The sequence below is a fragment of the Natrix helvetica genome (assembly GCF_964273705.1).
Source record: "Natrix helvetica genome assembly, chromosome: 7".
NCBI classification, from domain to species: Eukaryota; Metazoa; Chordata; class Lepidosauria; order Squamata; family Natricidae; genus Natrix; species Natrix helvetica.
Genome location: NC_138558.1, coordinates 15,216,111 through 15,238,985, shown reverse-complemented (window position 1 = coordinate 15,238,985; position 22,875 = coordinate 15,216,111). Strand labels below are relative to the sequence as shown.

The 22,875-nt window shown below is 41.6% G+C and overlaps 1 protein-coding gene across 1 annotated transcript in view; it reads right to left on the bottom strand.

Moving 5' to 3' along the window:
• Positions 1-22,875, bottom strand: part of MMRN1 (multimerin 1) — an 86,679-nt gene that overhangs the window by 15,562 nt on the left and 48,242 nt on the right. Inside the window, 3 exon segments of the mRNA XM_081959540.1 lie at positions 1,028-2,989; positions 15,699-15,872; positions 18,756-18,866. Of these exon segments, the coding sequence (XP_081815666.1) occupies positions 1,028-2,989; positions 15,699-15,872; positions 18,756-18,866 (2,247 nt within the window).

The window sequence follows — 22,875 nt, the reverse complement described above, 5'->3', positions numbered from 1 at the left end:
TTATGTCTTGTGGACTTCAACTCCCAGAATTCCTGAGCCAGCTGGCTCAGGAATTCTGGGAGATGAAGTCCATAAGTCATAAAAGGGCCAGAGCTCCCCACCCCTGCCTTAGCCCAACAATTCTCCTCAGATCAGGAAAATTAAAGTCTGCAAACACAGAACAAGTTTAATAAACATGTGGAAAACCTTCTAACACAAGTGGCTGAAAATAGCATACAATAACTCTCCCTCAGAATCCCCAGTTAGTATAGCCATTTATCAAATTGGTTCAGAGGCTTTGAGAGTGTCAGTCTCAAGAAATCTGAAGAGGACCAGATTTGAGAAAGCTATCATATACTGTATGCATTTGCATTTGGTTGCTCCTTCATCTATTTTCATTTTTATGATTTCTATATTTCTTTTTATTTCAAAACCTATCGCCCTATAGGCTGGGAGATAAAATCACCAGAATTCATAATCTGACAGCTTGGGAGTTCTAGAAAATGTCATTCCAACAGATTTGGTTAGAGAAAAATAATTCTACATCGTAGCTGCATTCTGATATGTCAACCCACAAAGATCGTGATAACTATAAGGTGGTTTGTTTGAATTTTGGCAAGGGATGTGATATAATAGAATAAAAAAGAAAATAGAAAATAGAATAAATGAAAGAAAATAGAAAAAAAGAATAGAATGGAATACAATAGAATATACAAACAAATTATGACTTCACTCAACATTTGAACCTAGTCAGTAAGGCAAAAGAGATCCCTGCTAAATATTTTGATGTTCATTTAAAAGTCATACTTGGTGCCATGGGCTTGTATTTTTCTTTGTTTTTTTAAGGACATAAATACAAAATCTGCTCATGTGCAGAATCTCATTTTCCCATAAAAATGAGCAGAGTTTTACAACAAAAAAAGATCACTTAAATCGTATTGCATTTATGCATTGTGAATCAAGGAAACACATCTATCGAATGCGTTCAGGCAACACCCATAAGAGAGGCAATATTAAATGAAATATTAAATATTAAACAAAATATTACCTGTTTCTAAAGCAGAATCCGTGTTTCTCTGACTTCTCCCAGCCTGATTGGTAACAGTGTTCACGGGCATCTTTTTCCCCGGTGACAGCTTCTTCGGAGGAGTAGCAGCTGCTTTTAACCGTTTGGTTATAGTGTCTACTGCCCCTTCTAGGGACTTGTCTACGTACAAGGTTAGGTTGGCTAGAAGTGTTTCTGTTTTGGCCTCCATCATGGCACCAGTGAGGTCCTGGAAACCCTTCTGAAACAATAGGCCATCTGAGTGAACGGTTGGCATCAGTTTGGGAAGGCTGGCATTCATTTCTCGAATGGTTCCAGAGACATCCTGACACAACTTCCTCGCTTCGTTGGCCGTCTTGTTTAAGAGAGGGATGCTTAGCGATAAGCGGATGCTTTTGGCTTCGAGAGCCCTGATTCTGGAATTGAAAGTCTGAAGCTGAAGAGAGACGGTTTTCTCATTTTCTGTGGCAGCCGCCTTCACGTTTCTCACTGAGACACAATTGTTCGCCAGGAATTTGATTATTTTCCCCTCCACGGCCTGCAGACGCATCTCATGATCATTGTATTCATTGCTGGAGTGCGATATTTTCTCATCCGGGTGACCAGTGTCTCTTTTGGGCTCTTGAACATTTAACAATGTGGTGTTTGGGTTGGGGTGACCTCTGCTGAGGTGAGGGATGTTCTGTTCACCAAATGAAGATTCTACAGAGGGCCAAATTCTTTTTGGTTTCTCGTTTTGCCTGACTAGTATCTGGAGGGATTCGTTCATCTTTTGAAACTGTGGTATTAACGTCAACATGTTTTCCATCTTCTCCCCGCGGTCACAGCAAGCTTCGGTCTCATTTTTCCAGGTAATCAGGGTTTCTTTGAGGACATAGTTATCTTGGATGGAATCAATAGCATGGTTCATAACCATCATGGTTTTGTTTAACCCATCCTCCATTAAAACGAAGCATTCATCAATCTGCCTCTTAGAAATTTCTTCACGAGTCTGAGCATCATTTTTAAGTTCCTTCTGATTTTTGTGGAGTTCCTCAATGGTGAAGTTCAGCGTTGTCACAAGGCTGGTTAAATTCTCCAGTTTTCTGCTAATAGTATCTGTTTCGAGCCGCAACTCATCCTCTGAGGAAAGGCTGAAAGGAACTCCTTGTTCAATCAAGGGCTGGAGAATCTCCATGTCATAGCAGAGGTCATTAATCTGCTCATTCATTTTCTCCATCTTATCATCCAAGGGAAATATAAGACTCTCCACGGTTTTATTTAAGGAACGGATATCCCCTTCCACACCGCTTATTTGCGTTTGGATGTCACTTTTGCATTTGGACAACACGTTGTCACATCTACCTTGTAGGTCATATCTCTGGATTTCTAACATGATGGTTAGGTTATTGATCTTGTTATCCTGGATTCTGAGATCATCGTACAGCTGCAAAACCATCAGGTTCTGTGTTTTCATTTTCTCCTGTAAATTTGTCATGAAATTCGTGAGATTATCATTCATTGATTCAGCAGCTATGGGTACATTCTGGATTGAGCTTTGTTCCACTGATAACAGTTGTTCATTTGCTTCTTTCATTTGTGTAAGAGTTTTGTTCAGAGAGCCATAGTAAAGATCACTCTTTGAGCGTTGGTGCTCTAAGTCAGCTTCCAAAGATCTCTGCTTTTCTTGCAGTTCTTGGATTGGCCTCTCACATGTAAAACTTATATCTTCTTCAATATGCAAGATCTGGGTTCGAATGTCTAGTATTTCAACCCTTGAAGGCTTATTTTCAATGTCAAGGGCAAACCTCTGGCAGGATTTATTCAAACCTTTGACTAAGCTTTTGGTATTCTCAAGATCTTCCGAGAGATCAGAAGTGATCTTGAAAATCTGAGCCACTGTCTCTTGCATGTCACTTTGGAAGGCTTTAAACTGCTCTTTTACGATTTCTTTGATCACTTCAGTCACACCTTTGGATTTGAAACCTACATGGGAGAAAAAGACACAAAAGTTTTCCTTAATATGAGGGGGGAAACAAAAATCCAATTTTTAAGCAAACCTCAGGGTCTCTCTCTCTCTCTCTCTTCTCTCTCTCTCTTTCCCCCACCTAAAACCCATTGTTTTGTCTCTGTAGGTGGCGAGAACGAAACAATGTTTTGTGCAATAACATTTGCACAACGTGTTCCTGCGTGGATTATTGTCTTCGTGGAGTCTCAAAGGGGCTCTGTTTGAATAGCATTTTTGCTAGTCACTCTCATCCTTTTAATCAGTTTTGCTGTCCTGGGGGAGAAGACATAGTATATGCTCCCTCCAATTATAAGCCATGGTGACAGGGTAAAATGTAACCACAGATTCCAGCAGAACAGTCTAAAGGTTTAAAGGAACTATCCAAATATTCAATCATCCAAGATGGGTGTAGGAAGACCTTCCATCAATAATACTATTTTTTTTAAATGTATTGTTATCTAAACTGCAGTTAAAATTTACAGCTTAAGATTTATTTATTTATTTGGAATGAATCTGCTGGGCTCCTTCAAAGCAACGTAAAGAAGATTTTTCAATAAAAATGAGGACTACATGGGAGGGCTGAAGTTGCCAAGGATGGAAACAAACAGCGAGAGACCTGACAAGACCATTATCAAAATGAACTGGCCTCCACTTTTAAGGCTGTCAAATAAGGAGCAAAATCTGTGACCACATTAGAGCAAGCGCAAGGGATGAGGAATTTAAATGGCTGAGGCTGGAGGGCTGTACAGTGCCGTAATGGATATTCTTTGTTATGACCACGTCTTGTAAGGGCAATAACAATAATTTATTCAGCTGAGCCTCATCCTTGACTCTTCTACTGCTGGCTCCACTGAGTGCCAGCTGAATTTATAGAGAGATTTACGGCTATGCAGCGGAGCGAAGTTTGGACACTGACCTTGAAATTCTTTCCTTAGGACTAGAATTGGGAAGCAGTGATTTTCACACACATAGCCCAGACACACACACACACACACACACACACACACACACACACACACACAAAATCCTTCATAATATAGCTAGAATGAAGTTCTTTGTTGCACTTTGAAATGATAATCAGAAAAACAACAACTGCCTAATCCTGAGAGCCTCTAGAAATCTATCTCTAGTTATTTTCACATCTAGTGGTTTCTCTGTTTGAATTGTCTTTATGCTAATAGGATTTAGCTCTTGATTCTTCAGCCGTTCCTCTCTCTTCCATTGGAAGTAGTTGGGTGCCTACATTAGTTATCTTTCTAACCTATGAGGCCACTCTCCTTAGTTTGGACAATTCCCTTTGCTCTCTTAAGGGTAGTCGTTCCCCAATCTTGCACTCTCCTGAACTATTGCACTCCAATACCCATAATTCTCAGCCAGCCCTTAACAACAGCATCCACAGGTTTGAATCAGTTCATTAGCAAAACACCTGAGAAGGGCTGTGGCATTATCCAGTAAAAATCTTCAAGCATTTCTTTGTTTATTATCTCTTTGCTTCTTAGGTGTTTATCCCCACCGTACCTCAATATGATTATGTTTATCCCAACATAACCACATGACTCTAGAATGACTATATTAAATGTCATATAATTCTTAAAGGCCCAAAGGCATGGAGGATGCCCAAAGTTCCTCTGATGTTATCCAACTAACTTAAAAAGTTCACCAAAACCTCAACTCTGTTCTAATTTGAGGGAAATTTAATTTCCAGGAGAAAGACTGGATAAGCACCAGAAGGCAGGACAAGAAAAAATGGTTGGAAACTAATCAAGAAGAAAAGCAACCTGGAATTAAGGAGAAACATCCTAACAGTGAGGACAACTAACTAGTGGAACAGAAGTTGCCTTCAGAAATCTTGGGCGGTCCATCAATGGAAGTTTTTAAGAAGAGACTGGACAGTCACTTTTTTGAAATAGTATAGGGGCAGGGGGCTGGACTAGAAGACTGCCAAGGTCCCTTAAGTTCCATTCCATTCTATTCCTATTCCTATTCCTATTCCATTCCTATTCTATTCCATTCCATTCCATTCCTATTCCTATTCCTATTCCATTCCATTCCATTCCATTCCATTCCATTCCTATTCCATTCCATTCCATTCCTATTCTATTCCATTCCATTCCTATCCTATCCTATCCTATCCTATCCTATCCTATCCTATCCTATCCTATCCTATCCTATCCTATCCTATTCCCATCCCCATCCCCATTACTATTTGATTTGATTCGATTCTTATTTGATTCAATTCTGATTCTTCCACAACATGGGGACCAGGGTTTCTGCTCACACGACTACCTTTGTGGAATAATTTAGAACTTCAGGGTCACCTTAAAGTTGATATTGTCAGGTGCAAAGAATCAGGACCATCTGTTAGATTGCAGCATAAATTTTTCTTTTAAGCCTATACAGAAGAATCTGGTCAACTCAGCACTAAACCTGCACTGGAGAAGGGTCAAGGGAATTCAGGAGGTATTGGACTTGGTCTGCTTGTGAGAACATAACGATTCTAAGATGATGACACACTTAATTCTACCCCCGGTTCTGCTTGTTCTTCTCTTAGAGATATAGGATTAATGGAATGGAGGTGCATAAGGTGGTGGCCGGAATTGTGGGCAATGTCCAATGCCTTTTGGGAAGGGAAATATGTCCTGCAGTTTGCCCACCTGTTTTTTATACCCTGTATACCACAATACTATATGTCACGGGTGTCCAAACTTGGGAACTTTAAGACTTGTGGACTTCAACTCCCCAGAATTCCCCAGCCAGCTGGGGAATTCTGGGAGTTGAAGTCCACAAGTCTTAAAGTTCCCAAGTTTGTACACCCCTGCTATATGTCATCCCTGCCTCAATTTACAAAATTCCCCAAATGTAAAGAAACGTTGTGGGCTTACAGATAAGACAAGAACCTGCTATAATTGCCTGAAATGTCCTAAGTAAAAATCCCTCCTGGCTGAAAGAGAAATAACATGCCCAGAGAAACCTCTGATATGAGTGACAACTGCCTAGCTTGTAGGCAAATAAACACAAAATAGTGATATATTTATTTACTTCTTTGCACTTTTACCCAACCTGTGTGAGAATTTTTTTTTGTTAGTCCAGCATTATAAGGAATTAAGATATACCCTGAAGAGTTGTAATTTAGATGAATTAGATCTAATTAAAGAAGGCACCCGACTTCGATCGATTCAGCATATTTAATATTGATGAATATCTTTTGAGGAGGGAATATACAGAAATAGGTTTAATAATGTTCTACCAGGTAGAAAAGAAAAATAAAGTTAAAGGTAAATGTTTCCCTTGCACATATGTGCTAGTCATTCCTGACTCTAGAGGGCAGTGCCCTTTCCGTTTCAAAGCCAAAGAGCCAGCGCTGTCTGAAGACGTCTCCATGGTCATGTGGCCGGCATAACTTAATGCTGAAGGCGCACGGAACGCTGTTACCTTCCCACCAAAGGTGGTTCCTATTTTTCTACTTGCATTTTTACGTGCTTTCAAACTGCTAGGTTGGCAGAAGCTGGGACAAGTAACAGGAGCTCATTACGTTATGCAGCACTAGGGATTCCAACCACTGAACTGTCAACCTTTCTGATCAACAAGCTCAGCGTCTTAGCCACTGAGTCACTGCGTCCCTCAAAAGGAAAATACAGCAATGCATATATCAATCCACATACATGCACATCTAAAATGGATGGAGTTTGATCAAAGTTGAAAAGCTAATCTCAATAAGCAGAAGAAATGGTTAATGATGTGTCAAGAACATAATTTTAATCTAACGGAGCAAGAAAAGGGAAGAATGAAAGATGTAACTAACTTGAATATAAGGAAGAACCAGCGACCATGTGATATCAAAACCAAGGCAAGTCCTATGGGGATCAATCTCAAATCCTTAATAAGTGCTAATTAGCTAAAGAAACTACACAACCACTAATTGCTTAGTGAAGGCCAACTTTCAACTAAAAAGAAAGAATCATCTCACAGGTGTTGATGTCCGATGGGCTCAATCTACTACAGCATTTCAAAATACCGTATTTTTCTGAGTATACGACGGACCTTTTTTCGTCAAAAAAGAGGGTGAAAATCTGGGTGTGTCTTATACACTGAATACAGCATTTTTGGCCTTCCAAAACCTTGCCCCCCTTTGCAAAAATGGCCATGCATTGCCTTTAGGAGGCTTCCAGAGTGCTCCTGGGGGCTGAGGAAGGCAAAAATGAACCAAAAATGGGCCACTTTTTGCTCATTTTTGTCTCCCCAGCTCCCAGGTGCACTCCATAAGCCTCCTAAAGGCTATGCATGCCCTTTTGTTTGAGGAAAAAACAGGCCCGTTTTTGTGAAAAACGGAGCATTTTTTCGAGGTCTGCAGAGTGCAAAAACTTTTTTTAAAAAATTGCCTCTTCAAAATCTTGGTGCGTCTTATAGTCCGAAAAATACAGTAAGTGGAATAACCTGAGTCTTCCTTATCTGGGTAGCTTCTTTAAAAGCCTGTAGTATCTAGATATAAATCTCACCTCCCTTAAAGAGGGTCTCTGGGGGTTGTACAATGTCATGTAACCTATAAGTAAAACAATGTAAAAAAATGAACATTAAAATTTAAAATTAAACTAGGATTGAAGTTTCCAAAATTATAGAATGATGACAATGGAATATCAGAAGGGATTTTTTTTTTTGAAAAATCCAAAAATGGCCATTTAATGTTGGATTAAAGGCAGGGGGGCTCTCAAGACACTAGCCAGCCCCACAATTGGGTAGTTCTCTGTGCCGCTCCCCCCAAAGTCCTTAGAGCCAATCCCATTGTCTTTTCTTCCCCGCTATCTCTCTTCCCTGAGTTCAATGGAGGCGTGTTGTAGCTAAACTTCAATCCCCTGCCCCGTACCAGGATTTGCTGAATTTCTCCTTCTCTCCCAGTTAATTCTCTAGTTGACTTTTGATAAAGAGCAGGGAGGGGAAGAGGGATGAGGACAATTCAGAGGTCGTGTTAAGCTATGCAAAGGTCAGCTTTGAAAATAGGATGGAAGGTTGCACAAAACAAATGGAGAAGGCATGACAGATCCAGTGGGAGCCTGGAAGACGTAAATCTAATCTGGCCAGAAAACAGAAAGGCAAAAAAAAAAGCACAAAGGCAGAATCCGCCATCACAAGCGAAGTAAGACATCAAAATTTGTGAAGCCGCGGGAATCGACAAATTAGTGGCTCCAAAGGTTGCAAGATTTTGATGCCTGTGTGTGTGTGTGTGTGTGTGTGTGTGTGTGCCTGTGCACATGCACAGACACAGGTACCTTAGAATGAAGATGTGAGTAGGAGATTTTTTTTTAAAGAGCAAAACTGAAAAGATCCCATAGAAACTCTCAGGTCAACATTAAGGTCTCACTGGTTTTGAAGGGGAAAGATTGACAATGTATTTATAGTAAGTCTTTCCTTTTTGAAATCGGTGAAGTTGGAAAGGGACAACTCACTCTGATTTTATACTTACATTGCATTGGAAGACACTTTACGTCCTGCAACTAACCCATGAACTCAGATGTTGCATAGTTTTATGGTCATCGTTCCATTCAAATTCTCAGCATCCAGGTAATCAATAATGGTAATGAAAACTTTCTCACCTATTGATTTGCATTTCCTGGCTCTCTTTCTCTTGATGGTTCCTTAGATTGATTATGCCACAACCGCAGAGTAACAGACTAAGACCTTATTTACAAAAACTACAAAAGCATCACTGAGTCACAGGAAAAAGATGGAGAGAGAAGGATCCTGAAAATAGCTTTTCCATTAAGGGATAGGAGTGCTCAGTAGAAAGAGGTGGTCAGGTTGGAAAATGAGACACTTTGTGATGGACGAAGGTGCTACTACATTGTACAGCAATTTTGAAGAAATATTAACTGTTTACCCTGGAGAACAACTACTCTCAGAATCCATATAGGAAGCAGTTCAAAGGCAAGGGCAATGGATCATTGAAAGATTGCAACTTCATATAGCAACTCTGGTAGAAGGGCAATCTAATTCATAAATCTCATAAATCTCGTGTGTGTGTGTGTGTGTGTGTGTGTGTGTGTGTGTGTGTGTGTGTTTATGGCTTAGAGGTTAATATAACTGCCTAACATGTAAAATAGCCAAAGTTCAAATCTCAGTAAGGGTATGGCTAGCTGATGAGAGCTAATTAGCTTGAAATAGATCTTTATTGGTCTCCCTTCATTTATTTATCAGCAAGTGGAAGGCTCCTAGCATGGAGCTGAAAGGCAAAAGGGAAGCAGTATGCTCCCTCCCATATTTGGGCATACCAGGTGCATTGGCAAAACACCTAATCATTCCCCTGGCTCAGCTGATAAGGGAGGAGAGCTTGTGGCTTAGAGGTTAATATAACTGCCTAACATGTGAAATAGCCCAAGTTTAAATCCCAGTAAGGGTATGGCTAGCTGATGAGAGCTGAATAGATAGCTCTGTGTGTGTATGTTCCAGCATAACTCTGGAACACCTCAAGCAATTTCAACCAGACTTGGTATACAGATTACTTACTCTCTGGAAACAAATACTCTGGGGGTAAGACACCCCTAACACCCCTTGGGGGGGGGGTGTTCGGTTAAAATACAGCCTGTTGTGCCTTAAAATGGCTTCTACCATACTGCCGTAAAATGACTTCCACTGTACAGCGCTGTGGAGTGGCGATGGTAATGGCTCCACAGTACTCTACAAGGGGACTCCCTCTGGTAAGGGGGAAAATCCAACATTAGAAATTGCAGCAACGTTCATGGAAGGAGGGTTGGGATAAATAAATACCTGGGCAGCACTGGGTTATCAGCAAGTAACTAATATAAATCAAAGAGAAACTTTGGCAAATAAAGAGGGCATTCAAGCCTCCTGGACAAAGCTGACATAAGCTGGTAAGAAAATTCAATTTAAAAAGTCTTGAAAAGCAGCTGTTCCCTTCTAATGGCCCAATTCTGTAAATATAGCTCATAGACTGTATACAGTTTCAATGCATGGCTGTGAAAGTTGGACCATAAGCAAGGCTGAGCACCAAAGAATGGAGGCCTTTGAACTATGGTGCTAGAGAAGACTCCTGTAAGTCCCTTGGACTGCAAGGCGATCAAACTGGTCAGTCCTAGAAGAGATCAACCCTGACTGCTCTTTAGAAGACCAGATCCTGAAGATGAAACTCAAATACTTTGGCTACCTAATGAGAAGGAAGGACTCCCTGGAGAAGAGCCTAATGGTGGGAAAGATGGAGGGCAAAAGAAGAAGGGGACGACAGAGAATGAGGTGGCTGGATGGAGTCACCGAAGCAGTAGGTGTGAGCTTAAATGGACTCCAGAGGATGGTAGAGGACATGAAGGCCTGGAGGAATGTTGTCCATGGCGTCGCGATGGATCGGACATGACTTCGCAACCAACAACAACCACTGTATACAGATAGAAGTGTCCCTTATACAGAGAAGAGTTAAACAGATTATTTACTTTCTGGAAATAAATACTGTGGGGCTAAGACACCCCTAACACCCTTATACAGGGAAGAGTTATAGACATTAAAGAAAAATGTCGGAATCCTGCAGAATAGATTGTCCTTGAAGGAAAAGGGAACATGAAACTCTTCAGTGTGTGGACAAGAAATACATTTCAGCAACTGATAAATTTCACCAAGCCTTCATAAATTCTCCCTGGATGAACTCACTGTTAGGCCTGGTGATTTCTAATCCTTTTATAAAGTAGTGGCACCACATTCAAAATAAACATAACTCTTAGAAGACAGGAGACAAGCATTGTTACATTGCAATGGCAATGTCTGAGATGCAGTGACGTGCAGTGAGGTTTATGGCTGGTGAGGCTGGTGACGTCATCAGGAAGGCGGGGAATGGGACCACACGTGTTGGAGGCTGAGGCTGCCTCAGCCTCCAGCACACGTGATCCCATTTCCCGCCTTCCTGAGCATGCTCCGCCGGCTCGCGCTCCGCGATCCCCAACAGCAGCTGCTTTTCAGTGCTTTTCTGTGCGTCTGGCGTTTACGACATCTGGCTATCTACCTAAACGCCAGACGCACAGAAAAGCACTGAAAAGCACTTCGCCTCCAAGCCACTTCATCTTGATGATGTCGCCGATGTCGCTGCTGGGCGCGGCCGGATGGAGGTAACCAGAGTGGTGCCGAGGGGTCTGGGTGGACGAAAGAGTGAGCAAGCAAGTGAGCAAGCGATGGAGGATCAGGCAGCCTGATCCTGGGTCACTCGTCCGCCGGACTGCCTCGGCGCCACTCTGGCTACTTCCGTCCGTCCGCGCATGGCAGCTGCGGCAACGTCATCAAGCCCCTGCCATTTCTGGATGTCTATTGCAGTCGCGAGGAGCGCGCAAAATACAGTGGAGGCAGGAAGGTTATTGGCGTTTCCGAGAACCCTCCTGCCTCCGCCGGTTGCCCAGCTGGCACCGCCCCGCGCGCACTCCTCCTCCTCCCTCCTCTTCCTCTTATATATATGAAACTCCCTTGTGGATATTATTATTATATATTATTATTTCATAATGAGAGGTGAGGCTCTGCCTCCCCTGCCTCCCCTGACCGCACATCCCTGGTTTAAACTAATCATTGTTTTAACTAGACTGTTGTACGCTACAAAGAGTCTCTTTCTGGGAGATGAATGGCTACTTAAATTTGATTAATAAATAAAATGAAAATAAAAAATGAGTATTATGAGGATGATTAACCGTATCTCTGTCACAATGTCCTCCCTATTCAGAGATCAACAATCTATAACAAAGTTCTTCCTGTAACAGTTGTCATAATTCTGACAATTCAGGGATAATGACTCTTGTTTGTGTTTGCAACAACAATGTACTAGTGCAGCGACCTTTGGTGGGAACCTGCAAATTTGAACTTTGTTTAAATGGATTGCCCTAAAGGGGGGAAAAATGGGTAAATGGAAGCAATGTCTTTCTGTGCTAAATGTAGCCTTAATATATTTCAGTAAGAATCAGTAATTATGTTGGAATGCTGAATATTCTGTTTCACTGTTGTGGACATTTTCTGCAGAAAGGACAACATCAGGAGAAGAAAAGAATTTTCATAGAGAGAGCGTGTTATATGTAATTGTATATTAGAGTGCAGTCTGACATGCTATACATTCTAGATATAACACTTGAAAGGAAAAAGAAAGCTAAGCTTGGCCATAGCAAGGATTTCACTAGGAAACAAAAAACACAGCAAAAGAATTCTTTATTGAATAGGATCCTAGATTGTGAAATTGAGGCGTTGTGTATCAACGTGCTACACAATCTGTTGTCTAGCTAGGTCTCCACTTAGGACCAAACATGCTGAATTTTGCATGATCTTTGTGACGATCGCAATTTTATTATGGGTTAATGTGCAGGAAAAGATGTGGAAAGGATGCAGAGAAATAGTGCACATGACTTCTATCATGGCACATTTATAACCGAATGGGCACATATTAACCCGAAGGGACTAGAGCAGGGGTGTCCAAACTTGGGAACTTTAAGGCTTGTGGACTTCAACTCCCAGAATTCTGGGAGTTGAAGTCCACAAGTCTTAAAGTTCCCAAGTTTGGACACCCCTGGACTAGAGGAATGGGTGAAAAGGAAGCAGAAAGGAAATGGGAAATATTCCAAGAGATATGGAACCTATACCTAAGGGTCAAGAATGCCACAAAGCAATAAAATACACCGAGAGTAGAGAGAGGAAGGGATGAAAAAGAGAGAAGGTGTAAACATCAGTATGGCTAAAGCAACATTGTTTAAGGGCAACATCTGGAGCTTAACAATTCTAGATGCAAGCCAGAAAGGGGACTATAATTTATTAAGATGTCTTCTAATCGCTCTTGTAATCACTAATCGTTGCTATGTCATTTATTCCAACTCTGCTGCTAGTGAAATGGCAATAATTTCAGGCAAAAATGGAGAGTTAGCAGCATTTTTTTTACAAATGATGAACAATAAAAATAAAGAATACTACCATGCTCTGGATTGGATATGCTCATCCTTTTTTTTTTTCAGGCCAAATCTTTTTCTGGCACCTATGTTAACTTTTGAAGATCCCTGTTTGGAGCTCTCAAGTTATATTTCCAAGACTTTAAAAATAAAATTTCAAGATGTCCCAATGCAAATGAAGGACATTAAGTAGCTACTAGAAGAAGAATCTTCTCTCTGATGGCATCCTCAAAATTGAATTTTCTCCTTGACAATGTTTATCTAACATCAGTGTTGTTATATTTATAGCCTTTTTTTAAAAAATCCCAGATGATTACATTGAAAAATGTTTTAATGCGATTTAGATTGTGATTCTATGACCTTATGATCCTAAAATGCAGCCTAGATCTCAGTCATGAAGAAGACAATCGAGCATTGATTCCTTCATTATACCATTATAGAACCCCTCATGTCCTGGACATAAATTGTTTCCACTCCTACCCTCAAAATGACGCTATAGAGCCCTGCACACCAGAACAACTGGACACAAGGACAGTTTTTCCCCAAACGCCATCACTCTGCTAAACAAATAATTCCCTCACCACTGTCAAACTATTCACTAAGACTGCATTACTATTAGTCTTCTTATCGTTCCTATCACCCATCTCCTCCCACTTATGACTGTATGACTGTAACTTTGTTGTTTGTATCCTTTATATTGATTGTTTCTGGTGGTGGGATTCAAATAATTTAACAACTGGTTCTCTGCCCTAATGACCAGCTGGGTAGGCGTGACTCGGTGGTCATGTGACTGTGTGGGCATGGCCAACTCAACGTCACTCAGGTTGATGGGTGCTTTGCCTTAGCTATTACAATGTAATAAGGGTTAAGCAGAGAGGCAGTTTCTGTAAGCAGGGCAATAAAGATTAGGCTAGAAACAACACTAGAATGTTTCCTTCCTGGATTCCTTACAGGATTAGCCCTGTAAAGTGGGAAAAAACAAAATAAGATTTCTTCCAACAACCGAACTGCTTAGAAAGTTAACAACCGGTTCTCCCAAATAGGTGCAAGCTGGCTGAATCCCACCACTGATTGTTTCCTAATATGATTTGATTGCTTATTTGTACCCTATGACTATCAGTAAGTGTTGTACCTTATGATTTGTGATGAATGTGTCTTGTCTTTGTATGTACACTGAGAGCTTATGCACCAAAGACAAATTTCTTGTGTGTCCAATCATACTTGGTCAATAAATAATTCTATTCTATTCTATTCTATTCTATTGGCAATCTTTGCTTTGCCAATGCTTTCTAAGCTGGCAAATTTCAATCTTGAAAGACTGTAAAGGAGGCATGCAGAAGAGCTGAGTAACCAAACGATCAAAAGGTCCTCCAATTTGTAACATGATATCAACCATAGCAGAAATTTTAAATTTAGATTCTTTGTTTGCATTAGGTTAAGCATTTTAATTGGTTTCATTGGTCAATGACTCCAGAAATTCCATTTACGGGTTATCCTTGGTAGCGATAACACTGCGACCAGCAAGAACCATACTATTGAATGAGTAGAATAAGCATTCATTATATTACATGCATCACATGAAGCCAGCTTGCAATAGTATCCTTCCTTATTCTTCCATTCATACAATGCACTGACTCATCAGCTGGATTGTTCATATTGTAAGAAGAGCTTTTCAAAGCAGCCCAGCAGGAAAACGGGCTGCTGGCTTGAAAACTATGCATGTAATCCTGAAAATCAGGAGAAGGCAGTATCTTCATTGTGTATCGGGTCCACACTAATTTCTTTTGCACCAGTATAACCTCTGTTCATATCAGTATTTCATGCATTTTAAAACACAATAAAAACCTGCATATAGTTAACAGGGTTAGAATGCGGTTGCAAACTATGAATGAATCATATCCTTTCTGGTTATTGGGAGCATATCTCCTGATGGATGGGTGGATGGATGGATGGAAGGAAGGAAGGAAGAAAAAGAAGAAAGAAAGAAAGAAAGAAAGAAAGAAAGAAAGAAAGAAAGAAAGAAAGAAAGAAAGAAAGAAAGAAAGAAAGAAAGAAAGAAAAAATAAAGAGGGAGGGAGAGGAGGAGGGAGGAGGAAGAGGGTGTGAGGGGAAGAAAGGGAGAAAGAAAGAAGGAGAGAAAGAAAGAAAGACGGAAGGAAGGAAGGAAGGAAGGAGGAGGAAGAAGAGGGAGAGAGGGGAAGTAAGGGAGAAAAGAAGAAAGAGGGAGGGAAGGAGGGAGGAACAAAAGAAAGAAAGAAAGAGGGAGGGAGGGAAGGAAGGAAGGAAGGAGGAGGAAGAGGGGGGAGGAAAAGTAAGGGAGAAAAGAAGAAAGAGGGAGGGAAGGAGGAAGGAACAAAAGAAAGAAAGAAAGAAAGAAAGAGGGAGGGAGGGAAGGAAAGAAGAGGGAGGGAAGGAAGGAAGGAAGGAGGAGGAAGAGGGGGGAAGAAAAGTAAGGGAGAAAGAAAGAAAGAGGGAGGGAAGAGGGAGGGAGGGAAGAAAGAAAGAAAGAAAGAAAGAAAGAAAGAAAGAAAGAAAGAAAGAAAGAAAGAAAGAAAGAAAGAAAGAAAGAAAGAAAGAAAGAAAGAAAGAAGGTAAGGGGGAGGAAGGAAGGAAAATAGAAAGAAAAGAACTAAATAATATGTGCTTTTTTGCAGAATATGAAATATTGCAGCCGCAAGCTCTGGTAGTTTCTTCCTCCCCTCTGACACCCCCCCTCCCTTTTCTTGCTCTTTTCTTGGCCCTTTTAAGTAGGTGAGTGATTGCATTAATTTCTTCCTTTTACCTTTTAGAAACGCTGCCAAATCATTGCTCTTATCTTCATTGATTTTGCCTTCCAGAGAGGAAAGTGTCCGGCTCACGTCTCTCATGACGACTGAAATGTTGTCAACCTTCTTCTGTAGCAAAGTCAGTTTCATCTCCTGGCTGCTAATCTGTTCATTCACTTTTTGTGCAACGGCTGGATTGGGGGTAGGGGGGGTGGGGAGAGGGAGAGGGAGAGAAATAGAAAAAAATGCAATAAAAGCATTTTTATTGCAAGGAAAACCATGGATCCACCAAAATAGAACCCTCCGCCTGTTGTCAGAAAGAGGGCGGAAAGTTTCTTCAGACCCTCAAGTGAGTTTTCCACTTTGATTTTTGTCACGCATCTTGGGCAACATACATTTCTACAAGCAACAGTCACCAAGAATGGCTGAATGATCCATATTCATTATAGGGTAGTTATAATTCCAGGAGAGTCTATTGAACAGTTAACAGAAATTTAATGAGCATAAGTGGAGTCGTTGTCTACCTAGTCAATTGCTCGTTTTACTGTTTCAATAAATGCATTATATACTCTATGCGATCAGTCCTAGGAAAGAATTTAACAGCCGTTGTGCTAATACGAATTTGCAGTGCAAAAATTAAATCGCACTTCAGCAATATATGGCTCCTTTAGCAACGGACACTCCACTCCACTTTCCCTGGGAATGATTTTATTTATTCTTTATTTGTTTATGAAACCTGTATGCCTCTCATGTCATCCAAGCCGGGGTGGGCTGCTGGCGGTTTGCATGGGTTCAGGCGATCCTCTAGTTAGGATTCTGTCCAATTTGGTGAACTTCCCAAATGCCCCCTGGCTGCCCACACCCATCCCGCCCATCCCGCCCTGCCATGCCTGTGCCAGGAGTCTCCATGCGAACCCGTTGCTGCAATTTTGAAGCTCACTCCTACATCCCAGGCAATTCAAAGGGCTTTACAAACATTAAATAAAATATAGTGTAAAACATTAAAACAATAAACATTTCCTGTCCAAAATATCTAAAGGATACAAGCTTGGATCAAGCCTCAGCCATCCCCTTCTTTAAAATATCCACCCAAATTGAAATAGAACAAAACTCCCCTTTCCCTCCCCCAAAATTGATCTCCGCCCCTTTTATTGACATCAATCATTACTTGTGGCCTCCTAAACACCATTCAGAATACAGATCCTGAAATGCATCCTTTTATCTTGAAACACCCCCTATGCAACCTACAGAGCTCATTTCCTTCCTTTATTGTATTGGCTCTCAAGGAAATATTGATTGCACCCATCTACTGCTGTTATTGCATAATAACGCCTTCTATAGGGGAGCTGAAAAATTAAGGAAGATGCCAGCAGTGGGTGACTTGCTTTGCAGCATGCCAGCTACCTATTTGGTTTTTAAAAATTGAAACAAGCTTGGGGGGGGGGGGGAAGTCAGGTATAAGGAAGATGTTTGCAGATATGCTTCAATCCAAAGGCATCAGGATGGCCCACCTTGAAATAAACTACCGTATTTTTCGGAGCATAAGACGCATCTTTTTCCCTCAAAGAAGAGTGTGAAAATCTGGGTGTGTCTTATAGAGTGTGAAAATCTGGGTGTGCCTTATAGACTGAATACAGCATTTTTGGCCTCACGAAACTGTGCTCCCTTTGCAAGAATGGCCATGCATAGCCTTTAGGAGGATTCCAGAGTGCTCCTGGGGGCTGGGAAGGCACAAATGAGCAACAAAATGGGCAGTTTTTTGCTTGGTTTTCCCCCCAGACCTCAGGAGCACTCTATAGGCCTCCCAAAGGCTATGCATGCCCTTTTTATGGACAAAAAATGGGCCTGTTTTCGTGAAAAACGGGCCATTTTGGGGAGGTCTGCAGAGTGCAAAAACTTTTTTTTTATTTGCCTCTTCAAAATCTTGGTGCGTCTTATACTCTGGTGTGTCTTATACTCTGAAAAATATGGTAATTTTTGCAAGAAGAATCCGAAGGGGTTGAAGCTGGTTTATATGCGTTGTATCTGCGCCGATAAATAAATAAACCCTTTATTTATTTATCAGCGCAGATACAACGCAAATATAAAAAGGCAACATTAAAAATAAAAATATGATTTGCTGCCTGGATGGTCTTCTGTGATGAGCCAAATGACAGAAAGAGGGAGTAGTGAGCTCCCTCCCATATTTGGGCATACCAGGGGTTGTAACACACATACATACATACATACATACATACATACATACATACATGTATGTATGTATATATCTTTGTGTGTGTGTATGTTCCAGCATAACTCTGGAATGCCTCAAGCAACTTCAACCAAACTTGGTACACAGATGGCTTATTCTTTGGAAACAAATACTGTAAAGATAAGACACCCCTAACATGCCTTGGTGTGTGTGTATGTGTTCCGTTAAGTTACAGCCTGTTGTGTCTTAAAATGGCTTCTATTGTGCTGCCGTAAAACGGCTTCTACTGTACAGTGCAGTGGAGTTGCCATGGTAACGGCTTCACTGTACTCCACAAGGGGGTTCCCTCTGGTAAGGGGGAAAATCTAACATTAGAAATTACGTTTGGTCCAGACATTTCCCCCCCCCCCCCAATAAATAAATACTTGGGCAACGCTGGGATATTGCCTAGTGGCTGCATAAAATAGAAAATAGGCTGTAGAAATACAGCCTAGTGGCTGTATAAGATAGATGATGGTCTATCTATAGTTTTCTCTGGATTACAGAATATAGCAACAGCTAACTATATCCGACTACTATATCCGTTGAATTCATGCCATTGGAGCCCTTGACTCAGCATTGCTTTAGTTGTTTCTTATGAGGTCATCACCAGTTTATATCTGAAAATGATTTTTTTTTTTTGCTCATTCGGTTCAGTAGCTCTCTTCTAAGCCTATTCTCTATAAATATTCTCTTCTGCCCCATCACCTTTCTGAATACAAGAAAGAAAAGGCTCTGATAATTCGACCATACTTTGGGGTGTGAGGGGATCTCCTTTAGTTCTGGGTTTTAATAAATGGCAATGATAGTTCAGGGAACTATAATAATTACAATTACTACGGACCTTGGTCGTTGGGCTCCTCCTGCTGCTGCTGTTGGTTTCCCAGAGTTTGCCCAGTAGTAGCTGTATTGCTCTCTGCCTGGTTGCTGTGGATGAGTATTTGATCCTGTTGGGCTGAAAGAAGAAGAAGCAGAAGTTGGGTGATTTGTCCAATGTGATTAATTCATTCAATACTCAACAATATTATGACCTGTTGGAGCCTCAGTGGATAAGCAGTTCAATATGAGTCCGCAGTGTGAGGTGGGAGCCAAAAAAGCCAATGCAATCCTAAGTAGCATTAACAGAGGTATACAATCAAGATCAAGTGAGATACTAATAGCACTCTATAAAGGCTTAGTAAGACCACACCTAAAATACTGCAACCAGTTTTGCTCACCACACTATAAAAAGATGTTGAGACTCTAGAAAAAGTGCAGAGAAGAGCAACTGGGATGATGAGGGGATTGGAGGCTAAAACATGAAGAACAGTTACAGGAACTGGACATGGCTAGTCTAGTGAAGACAAGGACTGGGGTACACATTATAGAAGTCTTCCAATATTTGAGGGGCTGCCACAGAGAAGAAGGGTCCCTTCCAACTCTGTTAATGTGTCAATCTGTGCTCTTTGGTGCCCCTCCACTTCTCAGACTTAAGGTAAAAGGTAAAGGTTTCCCTCACACATATGTGCTAGCTGTTCCTGACTCTAAAGGGTGGTGCTCATCTCCGTTTCAAAGCCGAAGAGCCAGCGCTGTCCGATGACGTCTCCATGGACATGTGGCCAGCATAACAAAATGCCAAAGGTGAATGAAATACTGTTATCTTATCACCAAAGGTGGTCCCTATTTTTCTACTTGCATTTTTTACATGCTTTCAAACTGCTAGGTTGGCAGAAACTGGGACAACTAACGGGAGCTCACACCGTTACGTGGCACTAGGGATTCGAACCGCCAAACTGCCGACCTTTCTGATCAGCGTCTTAGCCACTGAGCCACCACGTACCACAGACTTAAATATCTGTGCTAATTCTTGAGTCAGCTGTTCTGTCCATCTAGGCCACATGCTATGCTACCAGATTGTTAGAGGATGTAAAATGGTTATAGTTCTTACCAAAGAAGATTAAAACTACCTCCTACAGTTTTCAATTGATTGTGATCTGCAGATGTTGCAAACTTTTCTCTCCTTTATCATTAAAATCACAGGGAGATTGGCATGCTTAACACCACAGAGTTAGAAAAGAGCATTGAATAAGTCCTGTATAATAATTACATCGTATCTTTTGTAGAGCTCCTATGATCCTGAGGAAGAGTAATCAAAATAATTGGTTTCTGTTCAGTTACGTAACTTCTGATAGGTATCAATCTGGATCTCAGTGTTTCCTTTTAGCTAAAACTCTAGTAATTTTTGTACTGCTGATTGAAAATGAGCAGCAGGCTTGGCAAATTGTTGAATTTTTAACAGGGAAAGGATCTTAGTGTTCCCTAATCTGACATAACTGCAAATTAGGGTTTTGTGTTCAACTACAGCTATTTGAAGGGACACAGTGGCTCAGTGGCTAAGATGCTGAGCTTGTCGATCAGAAAGATCAGCAGTTTAGCGGTTCGAATCCCTAGTGCTGCATAACATAGTGAGCTCCCGTTACTTGTCCCAGCTTCTGCCAACCTAGCAGTTCGAAAGCACATGAAAAGTGCAAGTAGAAAAATAGGAACCACCTTTTGATGGGAAGGTAACAGCGTTTCGTGCACCTTCGGTGTTTAGTCATGCCGGCCACACGACCACGGAGACGTCTTCAGACAGCGCTGGCTCTTCATCTTAGAAACAGAGATGAGCACTGCCCCCTAGAGTCGGGAACGACTAACACATATGTGTGTGGGGAACCTTTACCTTTAGAGCTATTTGATTCTCTTTGGCCTCTTGCCTAAATTGTGTTTGTGTATGCATAGCAATGTTGGGTAGAGAAGTTGCAACTTCTTAGCAGGGCATAAGCAAAGGGCAGAAGGAGGGATGGCATCAGGAGTGAAAGGGGGAAAAATAACTCTAGAAGTCAGGGGATAATTAATTCAATGTTCCTAAACATGATACATCAAAAAGCATGCGAGTCATTCAGGTGACTTGATATTGATTTGAAATCCCAAAGGACATCATTACTGTACAAAGCTTAGTAAGCTTTATAGTGGAGTGGATAACTTTTTGGCTCAGCTACCAATTTTTGTAGGCTCTCAAGGATACTCATTGTTGTGTCTAGGAAATGACATTGTTATGAAGAGCTGGGTGTTATTTTGTTTCATTTTTGTCAAAACAGGGGCTACTCCCACACAGACATTTCTCTGAAATAAATCATTTCTGACTGTCCTGGATACACCTGAGATCAGCTTTCACCTAAATTTAAAATAAAGATATACTGTTTATCCAATTTGACTAAACCTTGAGTCAACTACAGCAAGAGTCTCCAACCTTGGCAACTTTAAGACTTGTGGACTTCAACTCCCAGAATTCTGGGAGTTGAAGTCCACAAGTCTTAAAGTTGCCAAGGTTGGAGACCCCTGAACTAGAGCCTTTCTAGAAGGATTCTGAGGCCCTTTGAGGTAAAACAATATTCTCTTCAAAGCAAGGGTGGGCTTCAAAAATTTTAGCAAGGAGTTCTCAGACTGGTTACTGGGTGGGTGTGGCCATGTAGGCCTCCTGCACCACGGTGGGGGGAGCATTTTTGCCCTCCCTGGGCTCTGGTGGTTTTCCTTGAGCCTCTGGGAGGGCAAAAACGGCCTCCCCAGGCTCCGCAGGCCCTCTGGAAGTTGGAAACGGGCCTATTTATGGGCTTCCTGAACTTTCAGTAGATCTGTTTTTTACCCTCCCCGGGCCTTCACATGAGCTCTGCATTTACCGCATCCAAAATGGGCCACGTGGGGACTCCTGGAAGGGGAGGGGAGGGGTGGGAGGGGCCAGCCAGGAGTGGGATTTGAGGGTTCTCCAAACTGCACAGAATCTTAGCTAAAGGTTCTCCCAAATCCTTCCGAGCCCCCAGCAGCCCACCCCTGCTTCAAAGTAATCAGACAGATTCACTTCAGATGACTGCATGACCTTACGGACTTTTGAGTTGCTCTGAGAGAAGCATCTCAAAATTTGAAACACGATTTCTGTTGAGGGATGCCCGAACAGAAAACAGATTTCTGTGCCAACACAATACAGATACTGTGTCTGCATCATTCATCTGTTTCTTGTTCAATTAGCCATTTATTCAGCATTGCCCTGCGTTTCTATCAGCCTACCAAATTATAGGATGACAAATCGAAGTTGGGCCACTTGGGAGTCTCACGCTGCCTTCTCTGTCCTCGTTCCGCGGGTGGCTTCTGTCTATTGACTTTGGTGTAGTCATTTGAACTTTAGTCCACATCTCTTTTTTATGTCTTTTGCATGTTCCCCCCCTGCTCCTGGCAAATGTTAAGTCTCTGTCTGCTTATCCAATTCCAGGCCCAGATGGGTGTCATTTTTGTAAAGACCAATTCGTGAGCATATGACACTACTTGAATTAAACATGTTATTTATTTTAAAAATAAAGGGGACCCTGCACCTGTGGGAATACACTAGGGAGGAGGAGGAGGAGAGGAAGAGGAGGAGGGGGAGGGGGAGGAGGAGGAGGAGGGGGAGGAGGGGGAGGAGGAGGAGGAGGAGGAAGAGGAGGAAGAGGAGAAGGAGAAAATGAAGATTATTTAGTTTATAAACAGGGTCATTTTTTTTCCTTTTTTTGATTTCAAATACATTCCTATAGGCTGCACCATATAGTTAGTTTCCAAAGCCTGCAATGTGCACAGAAGCAGTAGAAAATGCCTCTGTAATGCAAAGTCATTCTTTGCTAATTAGATACCTCGATTACCAGACAATTTGGTACGTTGGGACTATTGCCATCCCGAAGAGTTTCCAGATTTGTTTCCATTGCAGTTGTAAACAGTGACCAGGCAATTGTATTCTGGAGAGCCTACCGCTTCCATCATTCTTAGCTACCAGATATGCTATTCCTTTTGTTGAAAACGGAAAGAAACTTGCATTGGTTTAAAAGAGATTTTTGCGGACAAGTAGCATCGGTAACTGGGGGAAATTGCACGTGTGTGTGTGTGTGTGTGTGTGTGTGTGTGTGTGTGTGTTTAATGTG